This window comes from Eublepharis macularius, chromosome 9 (assembly GCF_028583425.1).
Source record: "Eublepharis macularius isolate TG4126 chromosome 9, MPM_Emac_v1.0, whole genome shotgun sequence".
Classification (NCBI taxonomy): Eukaryota; Metazoa; Chordata; class Lepidosauria; order Squamata; family Eublepharidae; genus Eublepharis; species Eublepharis macularius.
The window spans coordinates 37,127,342-37,141,471 of NC_072798.1; the positions used below are offsets into that span (position 1 = coordinate 37,127,342).

Below are 14,130 nucleotides of genomic sequence, written 5' to 3' on the forward strand. Positions count from 1 at the left end.
ATTGGAATAGTTTTGGTTGATATTTTCTGGGTGTTGTTAGGAAACATGCCATTTGCTTGTGCTTTGTTTTAAAATCTGGGAGTATTTATTTAGGATAAGTCTACCCTTCCTAATATTGTACCCAACCCCTCAATAAACTCCATATTTCTCTTTAAACCTTTAAAATCTGCTTCTGTTTTCCTGCCGAATCATGCTCCTCACAGTTACTCGCAGCCACCTCATGAGGTAAAGATCCCTGTTCCTACTCCCTGCACAAACAAGCAAGCCAATTCCCCATACCAGTCTGAAACTACATGTTTGGATGTGTGTAGATATGTGGTAACAGAGTTACATCAGCTGCCTTAAGACTGCAGCGAAGGTCTTAGCCAATGGGCAGCAGAGGCAATTTCCCCAGGCCCCATGCTGGGGAGGGGGTGACTGCCCATGGCCCACTCCTACTGATGGGGGGGGGGTAAGAAGAAGAATAGGCTCCCACCACAACTACTCAGACCTGTTCTGTCCAGGGCTCAGACTGCCCACTTGGGGAGACAGCCACGCACACTTGCCCATCTGGGGCTCAGGCAGCTGCCTCAATAGCAGCCACTTGTGCCTGCTCTGTCTAGGACTTGGGAAGCCGTTTTCCAGCGATGGCTCCCACCCACCTCACTTGGAATGAAGGCTGCCCCTTGCTTGGCCTCAGCGAACAATTTGGGGGCCCCATCCTGGACTTTTGCTCAGGGCCCCGGAATCGCTAAGACCACTCCTGATAAACTGCACTGTGGAAAAGCAGGGTATAAATACATTAAAGAAAGACATGATACCAAGAAAAAATGGATGCTGTTTGCCTCCTTTCATGAACAACTCTACATTACGATCACTTCAGTTTCTGGAAGTGTTTCTCACGGAGGGTTTACTTTCATGTTCCTTACCATCTCAAGGTGGGTGGGAGTCAGGCGGCCTGATGGGTGACCTTGGCTGTGGGGAGTACTAAGCAAGGTCTGGACAGGATTGCGGCTGGCCTCCAACTGCTCCTTCCACAATGGTGACTTGTTCTGGATGATGCCCCGGGACTTAGCAGGGAGAGAGAAAACATTCACAGAGTCAGTAAACTGGGGAAGTGTAATCGTCAAACCCTTGTTAAAGAATTAGAAGATATTGGTCAGACATCACGTGTGGTGGGACACATTAACAGGCATGTCTCTGCTTCAGTGTTTGAAAGAATTAGATCCTTTTTCTTGCAAGGCAGTAAGAGCAGGCAGTGCAAACATTAACAACAGGACAAGGACTTTGGGTTTACTCCTGTCGTCTCATTGCTTTGACCTACAAATTTAATCTACAGCCTCCTCTACCTCACATAGGCTTGCCAACTCCAGGTTGGAAAATTTCTGGAAATCTGGGGATGGAGCATGGGGAAGGCAGAGTTTGGGAAGGAAAGGGACCTCAGCAGGGTATAATGCCATAGACTCCACCCTCCAAAACAGCCATTTTCTCCAGGGGAACTGATCTCTATAGATCGGCTGAAGATTGGAACCTACCCTCACACCCCCTGACTTCTTCCCTCTATCAGAAGATACCTCATCAAGCTCCCTTTGATATCAAAACAAACCTCTCCCAAATCTGGATATGCCAACAGTTAGATTTTTCCTCACATGCACAGCCATCACATCTGCCTCTCCTCACCCTGGTATAGAACTGAAGGAAGGTATTGGAGAGTAGGTGGTGCTTCTCTGCTAGAAAACGATAGCGGCGTTTCTCCTCTAGTTCAGCAGCCTGTTGACTCTCACTGACAAAGGCTTGCATCTCTGTGTGCAGGAGCATCATGTTCTCCTGGAATTGGGTGTGGGACAAAGAATGTGTGTCAGCCAGTATTCTAAACAGGAAATTACCATTAGGACATTCCACCCTTCTTCAGGGATTTGGGTCCTATTGTAAGCAGTTGGCCCAGCCTCCACCATTTTAATAGCCATTTTAACATGGCTGCTTGTGATATTAAATATCACCAGGCCTCTGGATTTAAAATGGCAGCTTGTATTGCAACCAGAAGACCTCCAGCTAACAGTTGCTGAGTCCCGCTCGGGAGACCCCAGCATGTATGGAATGCTGCATAGGAATGTGGAGTGATTAGAGGTGATTGGATTTGCAGTCTCTCCAGCCCCTAAGGAATCCAGCACAACAAAGATCTCGCAGACTTATCCCCACTTAACACATTCCTTTCCCTCCTTCTGTGATGAGATCTCCTGTCCTTGATTGAGGAGCTAATCAAATGACATTCATGAGTATTTACTGTGTTCCTGGGAAAGTACATTCCCCAGCTAAATTCGTCAACTTAGCTCCAGTGGACTTCATTAACAAACTGTCCCTTTTGTGCAGCGCTAGAACAAATTTTGCATTTGCTTTCACACGCCCTGGCAACTACCAATCAAGGTAATCAAACCTTTTGTCGGCCCCAGGAACTGGCCATTTGAGTCTTTGTTCTAACGGCTAGGTGGGTTCTCCCACCTCAGGGCACATTTTACCTATAAAGGTAGGGCCTTGGGTCGAATCCACATTACTCAATCTAAGTCGCATGTTCCCCGCATTCTCCACGCAATCCCGAGTGCCGGTCACATTACCTCATTAAACAAACGCATTTCATTTGCATTTCTCCCGAATATGTGGTAACAGGTTTTCATCGGGAGTTTCACGGTGGACGTGAACGGGCAAATGCACAATTTACGCGGTTTTTTTAAAAACCACCCCCCCTTCCTGTCTCTCCAGCCATTCCGAGAGTTCCTATTGGCTGATTCAACTTTCAAGTGCTCCGTAGTCTGCAAAAGACTGTTTTTGACTTCATAGCGTTGGATTTATTGATCATGTTGTTTCTAAATCAAATCTGGTCGTTTGAAAAATCATTTTGGGGCGAATCCCTCCTCAGAACAGACTCGCGAAACATCCCTTTTAACTGTTTTTTATTTTTCTCGGGATTACTGTAATATCGAAATTATGGTGAATCAATCATTCGAATTTAAGAAAACACAGAGCAGGACCTCCATCACACCTCCAACACCAACCAAACCTACCATCCACTAACACCCACAAAGAAATCTCCACAAAATGCTTGCCTTTTTATAGTTATTTCAAATCCCCTGCCAGAAAACGTGAACCATTTGCTTTCACAGTCACGTGTTATATCGCTTCATTGATGTTTCCTTATAAGGCGAGATCGAAATAACGGAAAAGTCAGTTCAAAAATTTTTTTAAAAAATGGGTGGGAACAAATGTGGATATTCCAGTCGCTGTGTGACCGTAGGAGCACGCAAGAACAACGTATTTGAGGATGGAATGTGAACGGAGGGGAGAAATTTGCGGATTGAAGACAAACGCAAAAATACCGGGAAAAATGCAGGTGAGAGGTGAATGTGGATTCGGCCTTGGTCTCATTCAAAGTGTGCATGCTTCCTGGCTGCTTCCTTAGGGTTGCTTCCCTAAGCGTCTCTCTTCGTACATGCTTAACGGATCCAAAGCGCTGTTCCCTGGAGGTTTGGCCTTAAGCGTCTTGCCCTCCTGGCCGAGAACGCTAGACGTTTGAAGCTACTCTCTCCTCCTGCGGACTGGACTACTCTTCAGATAGGTAGATATACTTGCTCCCCTCGCTCTATTCCCAACTTCTGGCTAGCTTCCTGGGCCCCTGTGTGTGTGTAACTTACCCTGCAATTTTGTGTGTGTATGTGCATGAAGACTTTTTCTTTAATGATAATTGTTGTTTGACTCTAAGCACCAGCCTCGATCGTTATAACGGAAGGGACCCCGTAAAAAATGGTGAACAGATCCCTGTGGTTACCAGCCTCTCACAGAGCTGTCTTCCTTCCTTGCGAATCCCCCCCCCAAATTCCTTTAGTGCAAAGAGACCCATTCCAGTAACATGACCCGCTCTTTAATGCTGGCTGTGTGGCAAAGTAGTTGTCCAGTAAGTCTGCCATTGGCTATTTTCGTTTTTCAATTTGCAATGAGGTGGATGTGGAAAAGTTATCTCATAACAGCTGATAAATCATTTAGCAAGTATCATGCTAAGGATATATCAAACTGGCCTTTAATTCACCTCTCTGACCAAGCCCTGGGAAAGCTGATCTTGTCTCAGGAAAGAAGGTGCCATAAAGCAGGCAGTGCATGGCCATTTGCGCAATCTATCACCCTGTGATGTTTATTATATTGTGAATTTGTGATGGAGAAATTGATGTTTTTGTAGCCTTGTGTTCCATCATAAAAACCAGCTCAGTGCCCTATGTGCCAAGGCTTAGCCTAGTCATAGAGGCTAGGAGGTTTTGTCTTTACTTCCCAAAGAAGGGAGGCGGGATCCTCACCCAAGGAGTGTGGTGAAAAGGCTCTGCAATCTTTTGTGCTTGTGGCTATCTATGATGGAGAAAGGGGGGAGGTAGAGGAAGCTTGCCTCTACTCCCAGCCTCTAACTCGACATGCCCGCATCCTGAAGGGATGCTAAGGTATCTTTTGTAACCCTCAGTTGCTGCAGCTAGACATTAGGAACCTACTTTCTGTTCTTATTTTGCTGCTAGCCTAGCATGCTATGTCTTCCTACATATTGTGTGCTCTTGGTATTTTATAATCTACTGTAACACAATAAATATCTTTGGTTAAGAACAAGTTGTGTCCAAGGTGTCCTCACCCACCTGCCTAAGCTCAGCCATTTGCTAGAATTTTGCTCATGCTCAGGGGTTCACCAGTATCCAAATGCCTGATGAAGGGTTAAGCAGGGAAACAAGGTGACTAACATCTAGAAGGGACTGAGAAGCCCCCCTCCCCCGGTCATAATAGCAATGCAACAAATTCACTGTGTGGCCTGTTGACAGAGGCACCAAATGCAATGCCTAACAGAACTGGTCTTCTGCCTCCCAAGGTCATACAGAACAGAGTACCACACCAACCAGTCCTCTGTGAAATTCAGTCTCAGGTTTGCAGTGTACCAGTGCCAGTCATTCTCTCCACCTCCCTATTCTGAATTTTCTTTAGCCTCTAGATTTTTCCACACCTTCATCTCTCGAGCATTCTTGTCTCGTGTTCTCTCCATTCTCCACAAGTCTGACATGCATTTGTCCAGGTTGGCAGCTCTGCGTCGGTATTCCTTCTCATATCGCTGGCGACTGTCCTATGTGCAGGCATGGCAAAGAAAGAAAAGTTTGCTCTCAGGGCCGAGGAGAAATTAAATGCCCACGCCCCACGATCATTTGCCAAAGTTTGAAAATATTAACTACTAAAATCTAGAAAATAAAGAAAACAAATCAGATTAGTTACATTTGTCAACTTTGTAGGTGGAGCGGGCCTCAGAGCATTAAAAACAAATTTAAAGATAATTTTAAAAATTAATAATGGTGCTCCCAGAGAGGAATGTGACCTGTGTCACAAGGGATGTCACAGACACACCAGCCAACAGATGTCCAGGTAGCTGTGCACACAGCACAAACAGCGCTTACAACTGATGTACCTGTTAGAAGGGAGGGGGGAGGGGAGAGAAAAATCACTTTCCTTCCAGGAATAAATCCTGTGGGCCAATTCTCAGTGGCACATTCATCAACTGACCACTGCAGTGCCTAGTGATGGACATGCGAACAAGCTAACTTAGATAAGATAAAACTTGTTTATTATCTAACATTGCCTCACACACAGCCCTCCTATACTGAGTTTGACCCTGTACCAGGAAAGAAGCTCATGTACTTCATTTGTTTGACAAAGACACTGACTTGTGGGTTGGATCACAGGGATCCATTACGAGAGTGATGGTGCTTTCCTCCTGTAGAAGATGCCTTATCCTGACACAAGAGGCTTTTCCCCTGAGGAGAAACCTCCATGCATCAGAGGAAAATGCCTCTGCTAGTACAAATTATCCAGGTGATAATTTGCATGCTTTAAAAAACGGTTGTGTGTATGTGCGGGGGAGGTGTTTGACCACTCAATTATAGCAATATTACAAAACAGTGTGAGATGTACAAAAGCAACAACAGCAAATACTGTTAAAATCTACTTTTTGCTAATTTAATTTTAATTATATCCAGGAACAGAACTATAGCTCTTGTTGTCTGCCTCCCGCTGATATCAATCCCTACCCAGCAGTAAACTGGAAGACATATTGTGCTCCATGGGTAATTCAATTCTAGCTAATCCACAGAAGGTTGTTTTGCAACATATGCTGTGTTTCTCCCTAGCTGCCACTGATGGGGTCAGGGTGGGATTGGGGAGGTAGAAATAGTTCAACACAGTCCCAGGTTCACCTGTTGCAAGAACGGCTGTGCTACATGTAGGTTACCAACTCTGACTTGTGAAATTCCTGAAAATTGAGGATCTGGCCTAGAGAGAGGAGGAACCTTGGTGTGTATGTGTAATGCCATAGAGTCCACCTTTCAAAACAGCCATATTCTCCAGGGATCTCTGAAGTCCGGAGATCAATTGTAATTCCAGGAGATCTCCAGGCTACCCTACAGGCAAAGGCATCTTATATGTGGGCAATGACATTTCCAGGGTGAGAGAGGCGATGTGAGGCTCAGATTAAGTGAAGCATGGTTAGAAAGGCTCAGAGTTGGCCTGGCACTCACATTGATGAACTGCATGTCCAGTTTGGTGTTTTTTTCCATTTGCTGCAGCAAATCCACATGGAAGCTCTGGGCCTGCTCAAGAGAAGGAAATCATTAGAAAATACTGTCCCAATGGTTGCTAACTGTGGGTTGGGAAATTCCTGGTGATTCGAGGGTGAAGCCAGGGGAGAGAAGGGTTTGGGGAAGGGAGGGACCTCAGCACGGTATAAGAGCTACCCTACATTAGGTCTGGGTTTTCCCTGGAAATGATGTAGCAGCACGGACAATGTCTCAGTCCCCCTTCTGGAAAACCCAGAAGTGATGGCATGCCTCTCTAGGAATTGCCAGAAACTCAATGATGGCCATGCCTCATATCTTCGCCCCACTCGGTCTCCCACTTGGTGCCATGTTGAGCCTGGAAGCCCATCATGGCCATCCACTGGGGCAGCTCTTGCCATGGCAGATCCAGACACCATGGTTGAGTAGAGGGGCAGGGCTGGTTGGTGCCCTTCAACTTCTGGCCCCATAGGCAATTGCCTAGTGGAATGAAAGTTCAGAAGAACAAGTATGGAGGATAGAGAGTTAGATGAGGGTCTGGGAGACTTGAGTTCATGGCCCTCATCTACCATAGTCAGATCTTTGGCAAGTCATTCTCAGTCATAATTCCTTCTGCCAAAGGCCCTGTACAATTTCCTTTAATTTCATATACTCCAAGATACTCACTACTACTTCCAGATTGCGGTTCAGGTGCATTTGGGTGTCAGACATCTGGATCAAAATTTCACCTTCAAAGAAAGCAGGACAGTCATAATGGAAGGATTTCTTCTTCCACTGAGCATGAAGAAACATATACAAAGCCAACTCAACTTGTGACCCATCAAGGCAAATGTAGCACAGCATGCCCATGTACCGCAACCCACCAGGGACAAAAAACCCCACCTGGTTTTGCTATCTGCCTGGAAAGGAGGGAAGGGGGCATTGGCAATCATCTGGCAAGCCACAATAAACAGCACTTTGGGCAGGGACAGATATTAATGGAATGACTACAGTGTGTTGTGTTTGGATCATGAGGCAACAGGTTCAAATCTTTGTTCAACCACGATGTTCATCAAGTAGCTGAGGAAAGTCGCTCTTCTATTAACCTACCTCAAGGATGTTGTTAGCTTGACAAAAATGTAGATAAAGACTCTCAAAGCACTTTGTACTCTGAAAGTCTCTCTGGAAATGATTAAGACATTAAGGACACAATAAAGGGCCTAACATTTCAGCAGCAATGATAGATAATGCCACAGGGTCATATATCTCGGGAGAAAAGTCCAACTGTTATAATTATATATTAATACTCTCTGCATGGGAGGGTTTAGATAGGAGATTTTTATCAGGTCCATCATGTATATAGCCAAAGGTAAATTGTGTTGGGCTAGAAAGGTTTAAACATCTTCAAAATTATCCTACTGCTTTCCAAGGCATTTAAAATAGTTATTCTAGTACGTGGCCTTCCCATCCAAGGACGATGCACTTAATTTAGCTGCTGATAAAAATCATATTTTGTGTTACCCACATTTATAATGCACGTTTTTCTGTCTCCTGTTAACACTACTCACACCAGTGTACAAATAGCATCACACCAAATAGCACCAGAAAGGCTCAAAGGAGCTTTTAGTGATGTATGAGAAAATGGAGTAGACCAGCTGCATAAGAAAGAATTTTACAGTCAATACTGCAGCTATGTGAAAGACCTTTGCCAGAGACCCTGGAGAGCCACTGCCCGTCTGAGTAGGCAATACTGACCTTGATGAACGGTCTGATTCAGTATAAGGCAGCTTCATGTGTGTGATCTGAAACATTAAATTCCTTGTACCTCTCAGATTACACCCAGCCGCTTGCAGATGCAGAGTCTCAGATTGTGCAGTGATTTTGCTTATTGCAGCTGGTAAACCATGATGCTTCCAGCTCACTGTCTTCTTTGCTCATTGCCTTTCCCAGACCTCAGACAGAGAAAGGTCTTTCCCAGCCTCTGCTACCTGAGATACTTCAATCAGAGATGCCAACAACTGAACCTGGGACCTGCTGATCCCCATCTCTTTCTCAATAAGGTATCCTATGGCACCTATAATGTAGCTATTGCCCCCCTTCCCTGTCACAGATATACAGATTACAGCATATTATACTAAGCAACATACATGTATTCTAGTGAACTTTTCTGAACTCTACATGAACTCTATGGTAGTTTTTTCTAACTTGTTGTATAACAATCCAGGTGTACTTTAATCTCTGACAGCTAATTGAAAGTAGTAGGCAGTATCTAGATTAATGTCCTCTAATCATAGAATGGACTAATAATGATCTACTCCCTTAACCTTTCTTGTCATTATTTACTGATATATAGTTTTTATCTTGCCGCTGGATAGAGCGTCACTTTTTGGCTAGTTAGAATGTTATACAATTGAAAATATGAATAATTAATTAAGCATTAAACCAATCATAGTTTACCTACGCTATCACATGAAAAAGATTTCTGCATAAGAAAACCGATAAAAGCGCCAACTCAGATGGTATGTCAGAGTTTTGACTGAATGAAATCTCTTGATGAACACTTGGATGGGAATCTTAATGCATTTCATAGAAATGTTGCTTGTTTTAAACTTAGAGTTAATTAAGAAATGTTAGCAAACCTAATTCTTATTGTTTTTCTGTGTTCCATCTTTGTAGGATTTATATTAATAATCATATCTATTTTGATATCTTGCTTCTTTAAAACAATTAGAGTATATTTCAGTAAAAGAAATATTTAAACTCTTAAAAAAGTATTTGTGTCTTGAGGGGGAGAATATAGCAAGAAGAACCCTATAAATAATTTGTTCTGATAAGTAGCCTTGTTTTTAAACTGTGAGTACTGTTTTTCAGGTCTCAATTACGGGTCTGAAAGCTTTCCAGAAGTAAAGATAAATCTTTAGTCTGTGACAGTAGAAGCCCTAATTAGACTGATAAAAATCTGTTACACCCCCATTTATTTACATTATTTATAGTCTGCCTTTCTCACTGAGACTCAAGGCAGATTACACAGTGTGAGTCAGTACAGTCAATATCAAAGACATTTCAATCATGCAAATTTGCAAAGATTTAAAATCCGGAAGAAATCCAATACAGAACGGAAGAAATGTTGAAACAGAGTTTAAGCAATTCTGTGACTGTCATCTTAAACAACATAGGAACTATCCAGTAGGATTGTACATAGCAATAATAGTTAAGTCTATAGCCCCTCACCATATACAGCAATAGTAGTAAAGTCTGTGGTCCCTCCTTGGCCGTTTTCACATGTCTTGGCATAGCATTAAACTTGTGGAATGAGGGCATCTTCATGGCACGATTTCTGATATCATCGCACCTCAAAAAACAGAATTGTGGCACAATGACATCAGGAATCGCACCATGAAGACACCCTCGTTCCATAAGTTTAGCATTATGCTGAGACATGTGAAAACCGCCCTTATGATGGATCTCTTGAGATCACTTTCTTACAGTACAGTCCTGCTATCTGACCAAAAAGCTATCTCGAATAATTCAGTTTGGCATTGTTTGCAGAAGGCCAGGAGAGTGGGAGATTTCCTAACCTTCTAAGTCAGACCATTCCATAAAGTGTGGGGCCACCACAGAGAATGCACAAGTATGAGCAGCTTTTGCCCATGTGCAAGATGGCACTTGTAGAAGGCCTTGTTCAGATGAGCAAAGCTGCCGTGGCAGAATGTAGAGAGAGAAGCAGTCCCTTAGATAAGATGGCCCAAGGTCATGAACAGCTTTGTAGGTGACAGCTAATACCTTGACTTGGGCTTGGTAACTGATAGGTAGCCAATGGAGTGACTGTAGAATGGGAGTAATATTCATGATCTTCCTAGTTCCAGCAGTGTGGAAACTGGTGAATTTTCACACTGCTAAACATGCCATGAAATTAGTTATGCTTTATTTCAGATAGTTTCCATCTTGATGTTCAACTTATATTTGCTTAAAAAAATTCTTTTTGCTGCCATACCCTGTATCTGTTTCTTAGAATGTCCTAACTGTTCTTCACTATTGTATTTTGCTCAGTGAATGTCCTAGCTGTCAATTATATTGTACTGTCACTTGCACTGTTGTAATCCATCTTGAATCGCAGTGAGAAAGGCGGACAATAAATAAATACATACATAAATAAAAAAATAATAGCTGAGTTGCAGCATTCGACGCCAACTGGAGTCTCCAAGTTAGCTTAGGGGGTAGACCTATGTAAAATGCATTATAGTAGTCAAGTCTCAGTGTTACCATGGTATGGATCCAGGTGGCCAGATCAGCCGTGTCAAGGTAGGGGGTCCAGCTTCCAGGCTAGACTGAGTTTGTGGAAGGCATTTTTTGCAGTTGCCTTAATGTGCTTTTCATGGCAGTAGCGCTGGATCCAGTATAACTCCATCGAAAGTGGGAAGTACAATGTCTTTCAAGATCTCTGCCTTCCCAACCAGTATCACTTCTGGGTTTCTGCTCTTGAGACTTCCTGCACACGTGGCTCTAACCTTAGCATGAAAATAGCCCCCTCAAACTGATCTCTCATTTTACTTGAGTATAGACTAGATAGCTTAATGAGCAGCTCACAATCAGACAGCCCAGAAAGAAAGTTAAAGGACCAGGTATGTAATATAGAGTGGCACAGAAAAAACATCCATGCAGGGGAAACACACTAAAATGGCATTCAAGTTTCATCATTCACCCTAAAAGTAAAACTCTACCCAGATTCTCAATCCTCACAAAACATGGAAAACATAAACTATGGCTAGACCATTTTCTGCTCCTGTGAACATTTCTGCTCACAGTACAAAAGTTAAAGGTGCAAGAGCCCTGCCAAGGAAAGCATGGTGATCCCCATTTGTCATCAAAGCTAAAAACTACGGCTGTTTTCACACTGCTTACCAGCCACGGAACATTGCGCCGAGCTTGCAGAATGAGCTCGGCGCGATGTTCCGTGGCTGGTAAGCAGTGTGAAAAGCGGCCCATGTATCTGTGCAAGAGAAAGGCAACAGCAGAGATCTTACCTAGTATCTGCGAGGTAGAGCTCTGTAAGGCTTGCTCCCCAATTTTTTGAATTGCTGTAAAATAGACATCAGCAGCCTCAGATAATGCTGCAGAGAGAAGAGAAAAACCACTAGGTGAGTTTCTCCCCTGCTTGAGTCTCCCTCCTTCCACTTTTCCTGTTTTTAAACCCTGCCCACCTGACCCTTCATCACTTCCTTCGCTGCAAAACCTCCTCTTCCCAAGACTGAAGCCAGCATAGAAGTCTTCTATGCAGACATTCAATGTATGTGTTAGGGAAGGGGGTTAGGATTGCATCCCTTCACCTGTAAGAACTCCCTGTCCATGTGTGAAGCAGCATAACAAACTGTGGTGAAATGCCTTGCATGCACCGTAGATTTTGTATCTAGGTTTATTATAATTGGATCTGCGCGCTGTACAGGCTCAGAGGTTATACAGTGCTTTTTTTCTGGCAGGGGGGAAGGAAAAAGAGAACTGGGCATGAGTCACTTCTCAAGCATCCTGCCCCTAGTCAGGAGGAGGGCACTAGCCAGGACTAGGGTTGCCACCCTCCAGGTAGTGGCTGGAGATCTCCCGGAATTACAACTGGTCTCCAGGCCACAGAGATCAGTTCACCTGGAGAAAATGGCTACTTTGAGGGGTGGACTCTATAGAATTATGCCATGCCAAGGTCCTTTCCCTCCCCAAACCCCACTTTCTCCAGGTTTCTCCAGGTCTCACTCCCCAGATCTCCAGGAATTTCCCAACTTGGAGCTAGCAACTCTAGCCAGGACCCACCAGCAAATGGCCTTACCTTAGCTATAGAGTTTCAAGGGGCCAAGAGGCAAGGCAGGAAGAGACAGAAGGTCTGCAAGGGGTGGCCAAAAGGGGAATTTATAAAACCCTTAGACACAAAGGAGAGGTTATCTTTCTTTCCTCAATCTCCATTTTACTGCAAGCCTTTCTCGGCAGTCGCCATGCTATCCTGGACTCCACCTTGAGCACATGTTGCTGAAGGGGACTCCCCAAACCACTGGAACAAGGTAACGAGTGCTTTCGAAATGATTACAACTCCAAGAATCAATGGTGGTGGTAGAAATTGCCATTAAGTTGATGGCAACTTATGGTGACCCTGTAAGGGTTTTAAAACTGATCTCCAGGTGACAGAGGTCAGATCCCTTGGAAGAAAATGGCTGCCTTGGAGGGTGTGCTCTGGCATTATAACACCTCTCCTTCCCAAACCACACCCTCCCCAAGCTCCACCCCAAAAAACTCCAGGAATTTTCCTGCTTAGAGCTGGCAACCCTGTTTTCAAGGCAAGAGATGTTCAGAGGGGGTTTACCATTGCCTGCCTCTGCATAGCTACTCCAGACTTCCCTGGTGGTCTCCCATTCAGTTACTAACCAGGACTGACTCTGCTTAGCTCCAGAGATCTGGCTAGTCTGGGCCATCCAGCCAGGTCAGGGACCAAGAACCAATAGCCTATTCTAATTTTTCCCTCTTTTAGAGTATGTGAGGGTTAGAGTCAGAGGAGTGGAGGGGTCATCTTTCCTTTTGTCCCTGCTCAGCCCATTGCATTTCAATTGTTGTGTCACTTTTATGACTTTATTAAAAATTCTTTACATTTTGAAAGTGGCTGATCTAATCTTTGTGATGCGTGCTGAATCCTGCTCAGTCACGCTTACCTAGAGGAGCACAGGAGGGGAAGTGGTTTATCCACACTCCCATTGTGTGTGCAAAACTGCTGGTCCTGGGTGCTAGTCCTCAGAAGACGTGTACCCAGAACAAGCAACTAGCTGGTAGTGGTGGTACCAAGAGAACAAGAGTAGCTCTGGGAATACAGAGAGAAAATTTGCTAGGTAGGAGAAACCGGATGGCTGTGTAACTATCATGCTTCCAGAAATGCAGGTTTCCAAGTTCTATTTCCCCACACAAACATAGGCTGAATCCACGCTTACTGGCATAGCGCTAAACAGTCGGAATGATAACATCTTCCTGGCGTGTTTTATGACGTCATCATGCCATGAGAGCAGCATCGTGGCATGATGATGTCATAAAATGTGCAAGGAAGACACTATCATTCCGACTGTTTAGCACTATGCCGATAAGTGTGGATTCAGCCATAACAACAAAAAGGACCATTTTTAATATATTTGTTACAAAGACTTCCAAGAAGACTTGCTCCTTTCTTTCTTGTTCAGCTGTCTGAAGGAGCTCTGACCCTCAAAAGCTTACACTCTGAAAATCTTGTTGCTCTCTAAGGTGCCACTGGACCAACATCCTGCTGTTCTGCTGCAGATCAACACGGCTACCCCCCACCTATTCTTGTTCATGTGTGGAGCAGGACATCTACACAGAGGCCTTACATTTGTAGGTGTCAATCACACAGACTCACTGTGCTCATAGTAAGCTGCTGGAGCACTAGAGATACGTCCCAGCCTCTTTTGTCAAGTGGTGTGACCGTGGATAGGAATGTCTTGGTTGAATCAGTTGCCAGATGCCCACCAATGGCATGCAGTCTTCCAGGAGTTTACACCTCTGCCTGCCCATTGCC

The 14,130-nt window shown here is 44.3% G+C and overlaps 1 protein-coding gene across 1 annotated transcript in view; it reads right to left on the reverse strand.

Moving 5' to 3' along the window:
* BAIAP2L2 (BAR/IMD domain containing adaptor protein 2 like 2) overlaps positions 1-14,130 on the reverse strand; it is a 39,849-nt gene that overhangs the window by 20,200 nt on the left and 5,519 nt on the right. Inside the window, exons 3-8 of the mRNA XM_054989073.1 lie at positions 11,600-11,686; positions 7,263-7,324; positions 6,561-6,632; positions 5,003-5,119; positions 1,660-1,806; positions 909-1,049 (exon numbers count right to left, since the gene is read on the reverse strand). Of these exons, the coding sequence (XP_054845048.1) occupies positions 909-1,049; positions 1,660-1,806; positions 5,003-5,119; positions 6,561-6,632; positions 7,263-7,324; positions 11,600-11,686 (626 nt within the window). The remainder of the gene's footprint in view (positions 1-908; positions 1,050-1,659; positions 1,807-5,002; positions 5,120-6,560; positions 6,633-7,262; positions 7,325-11,599; positions 11,687-14,130) is intronic.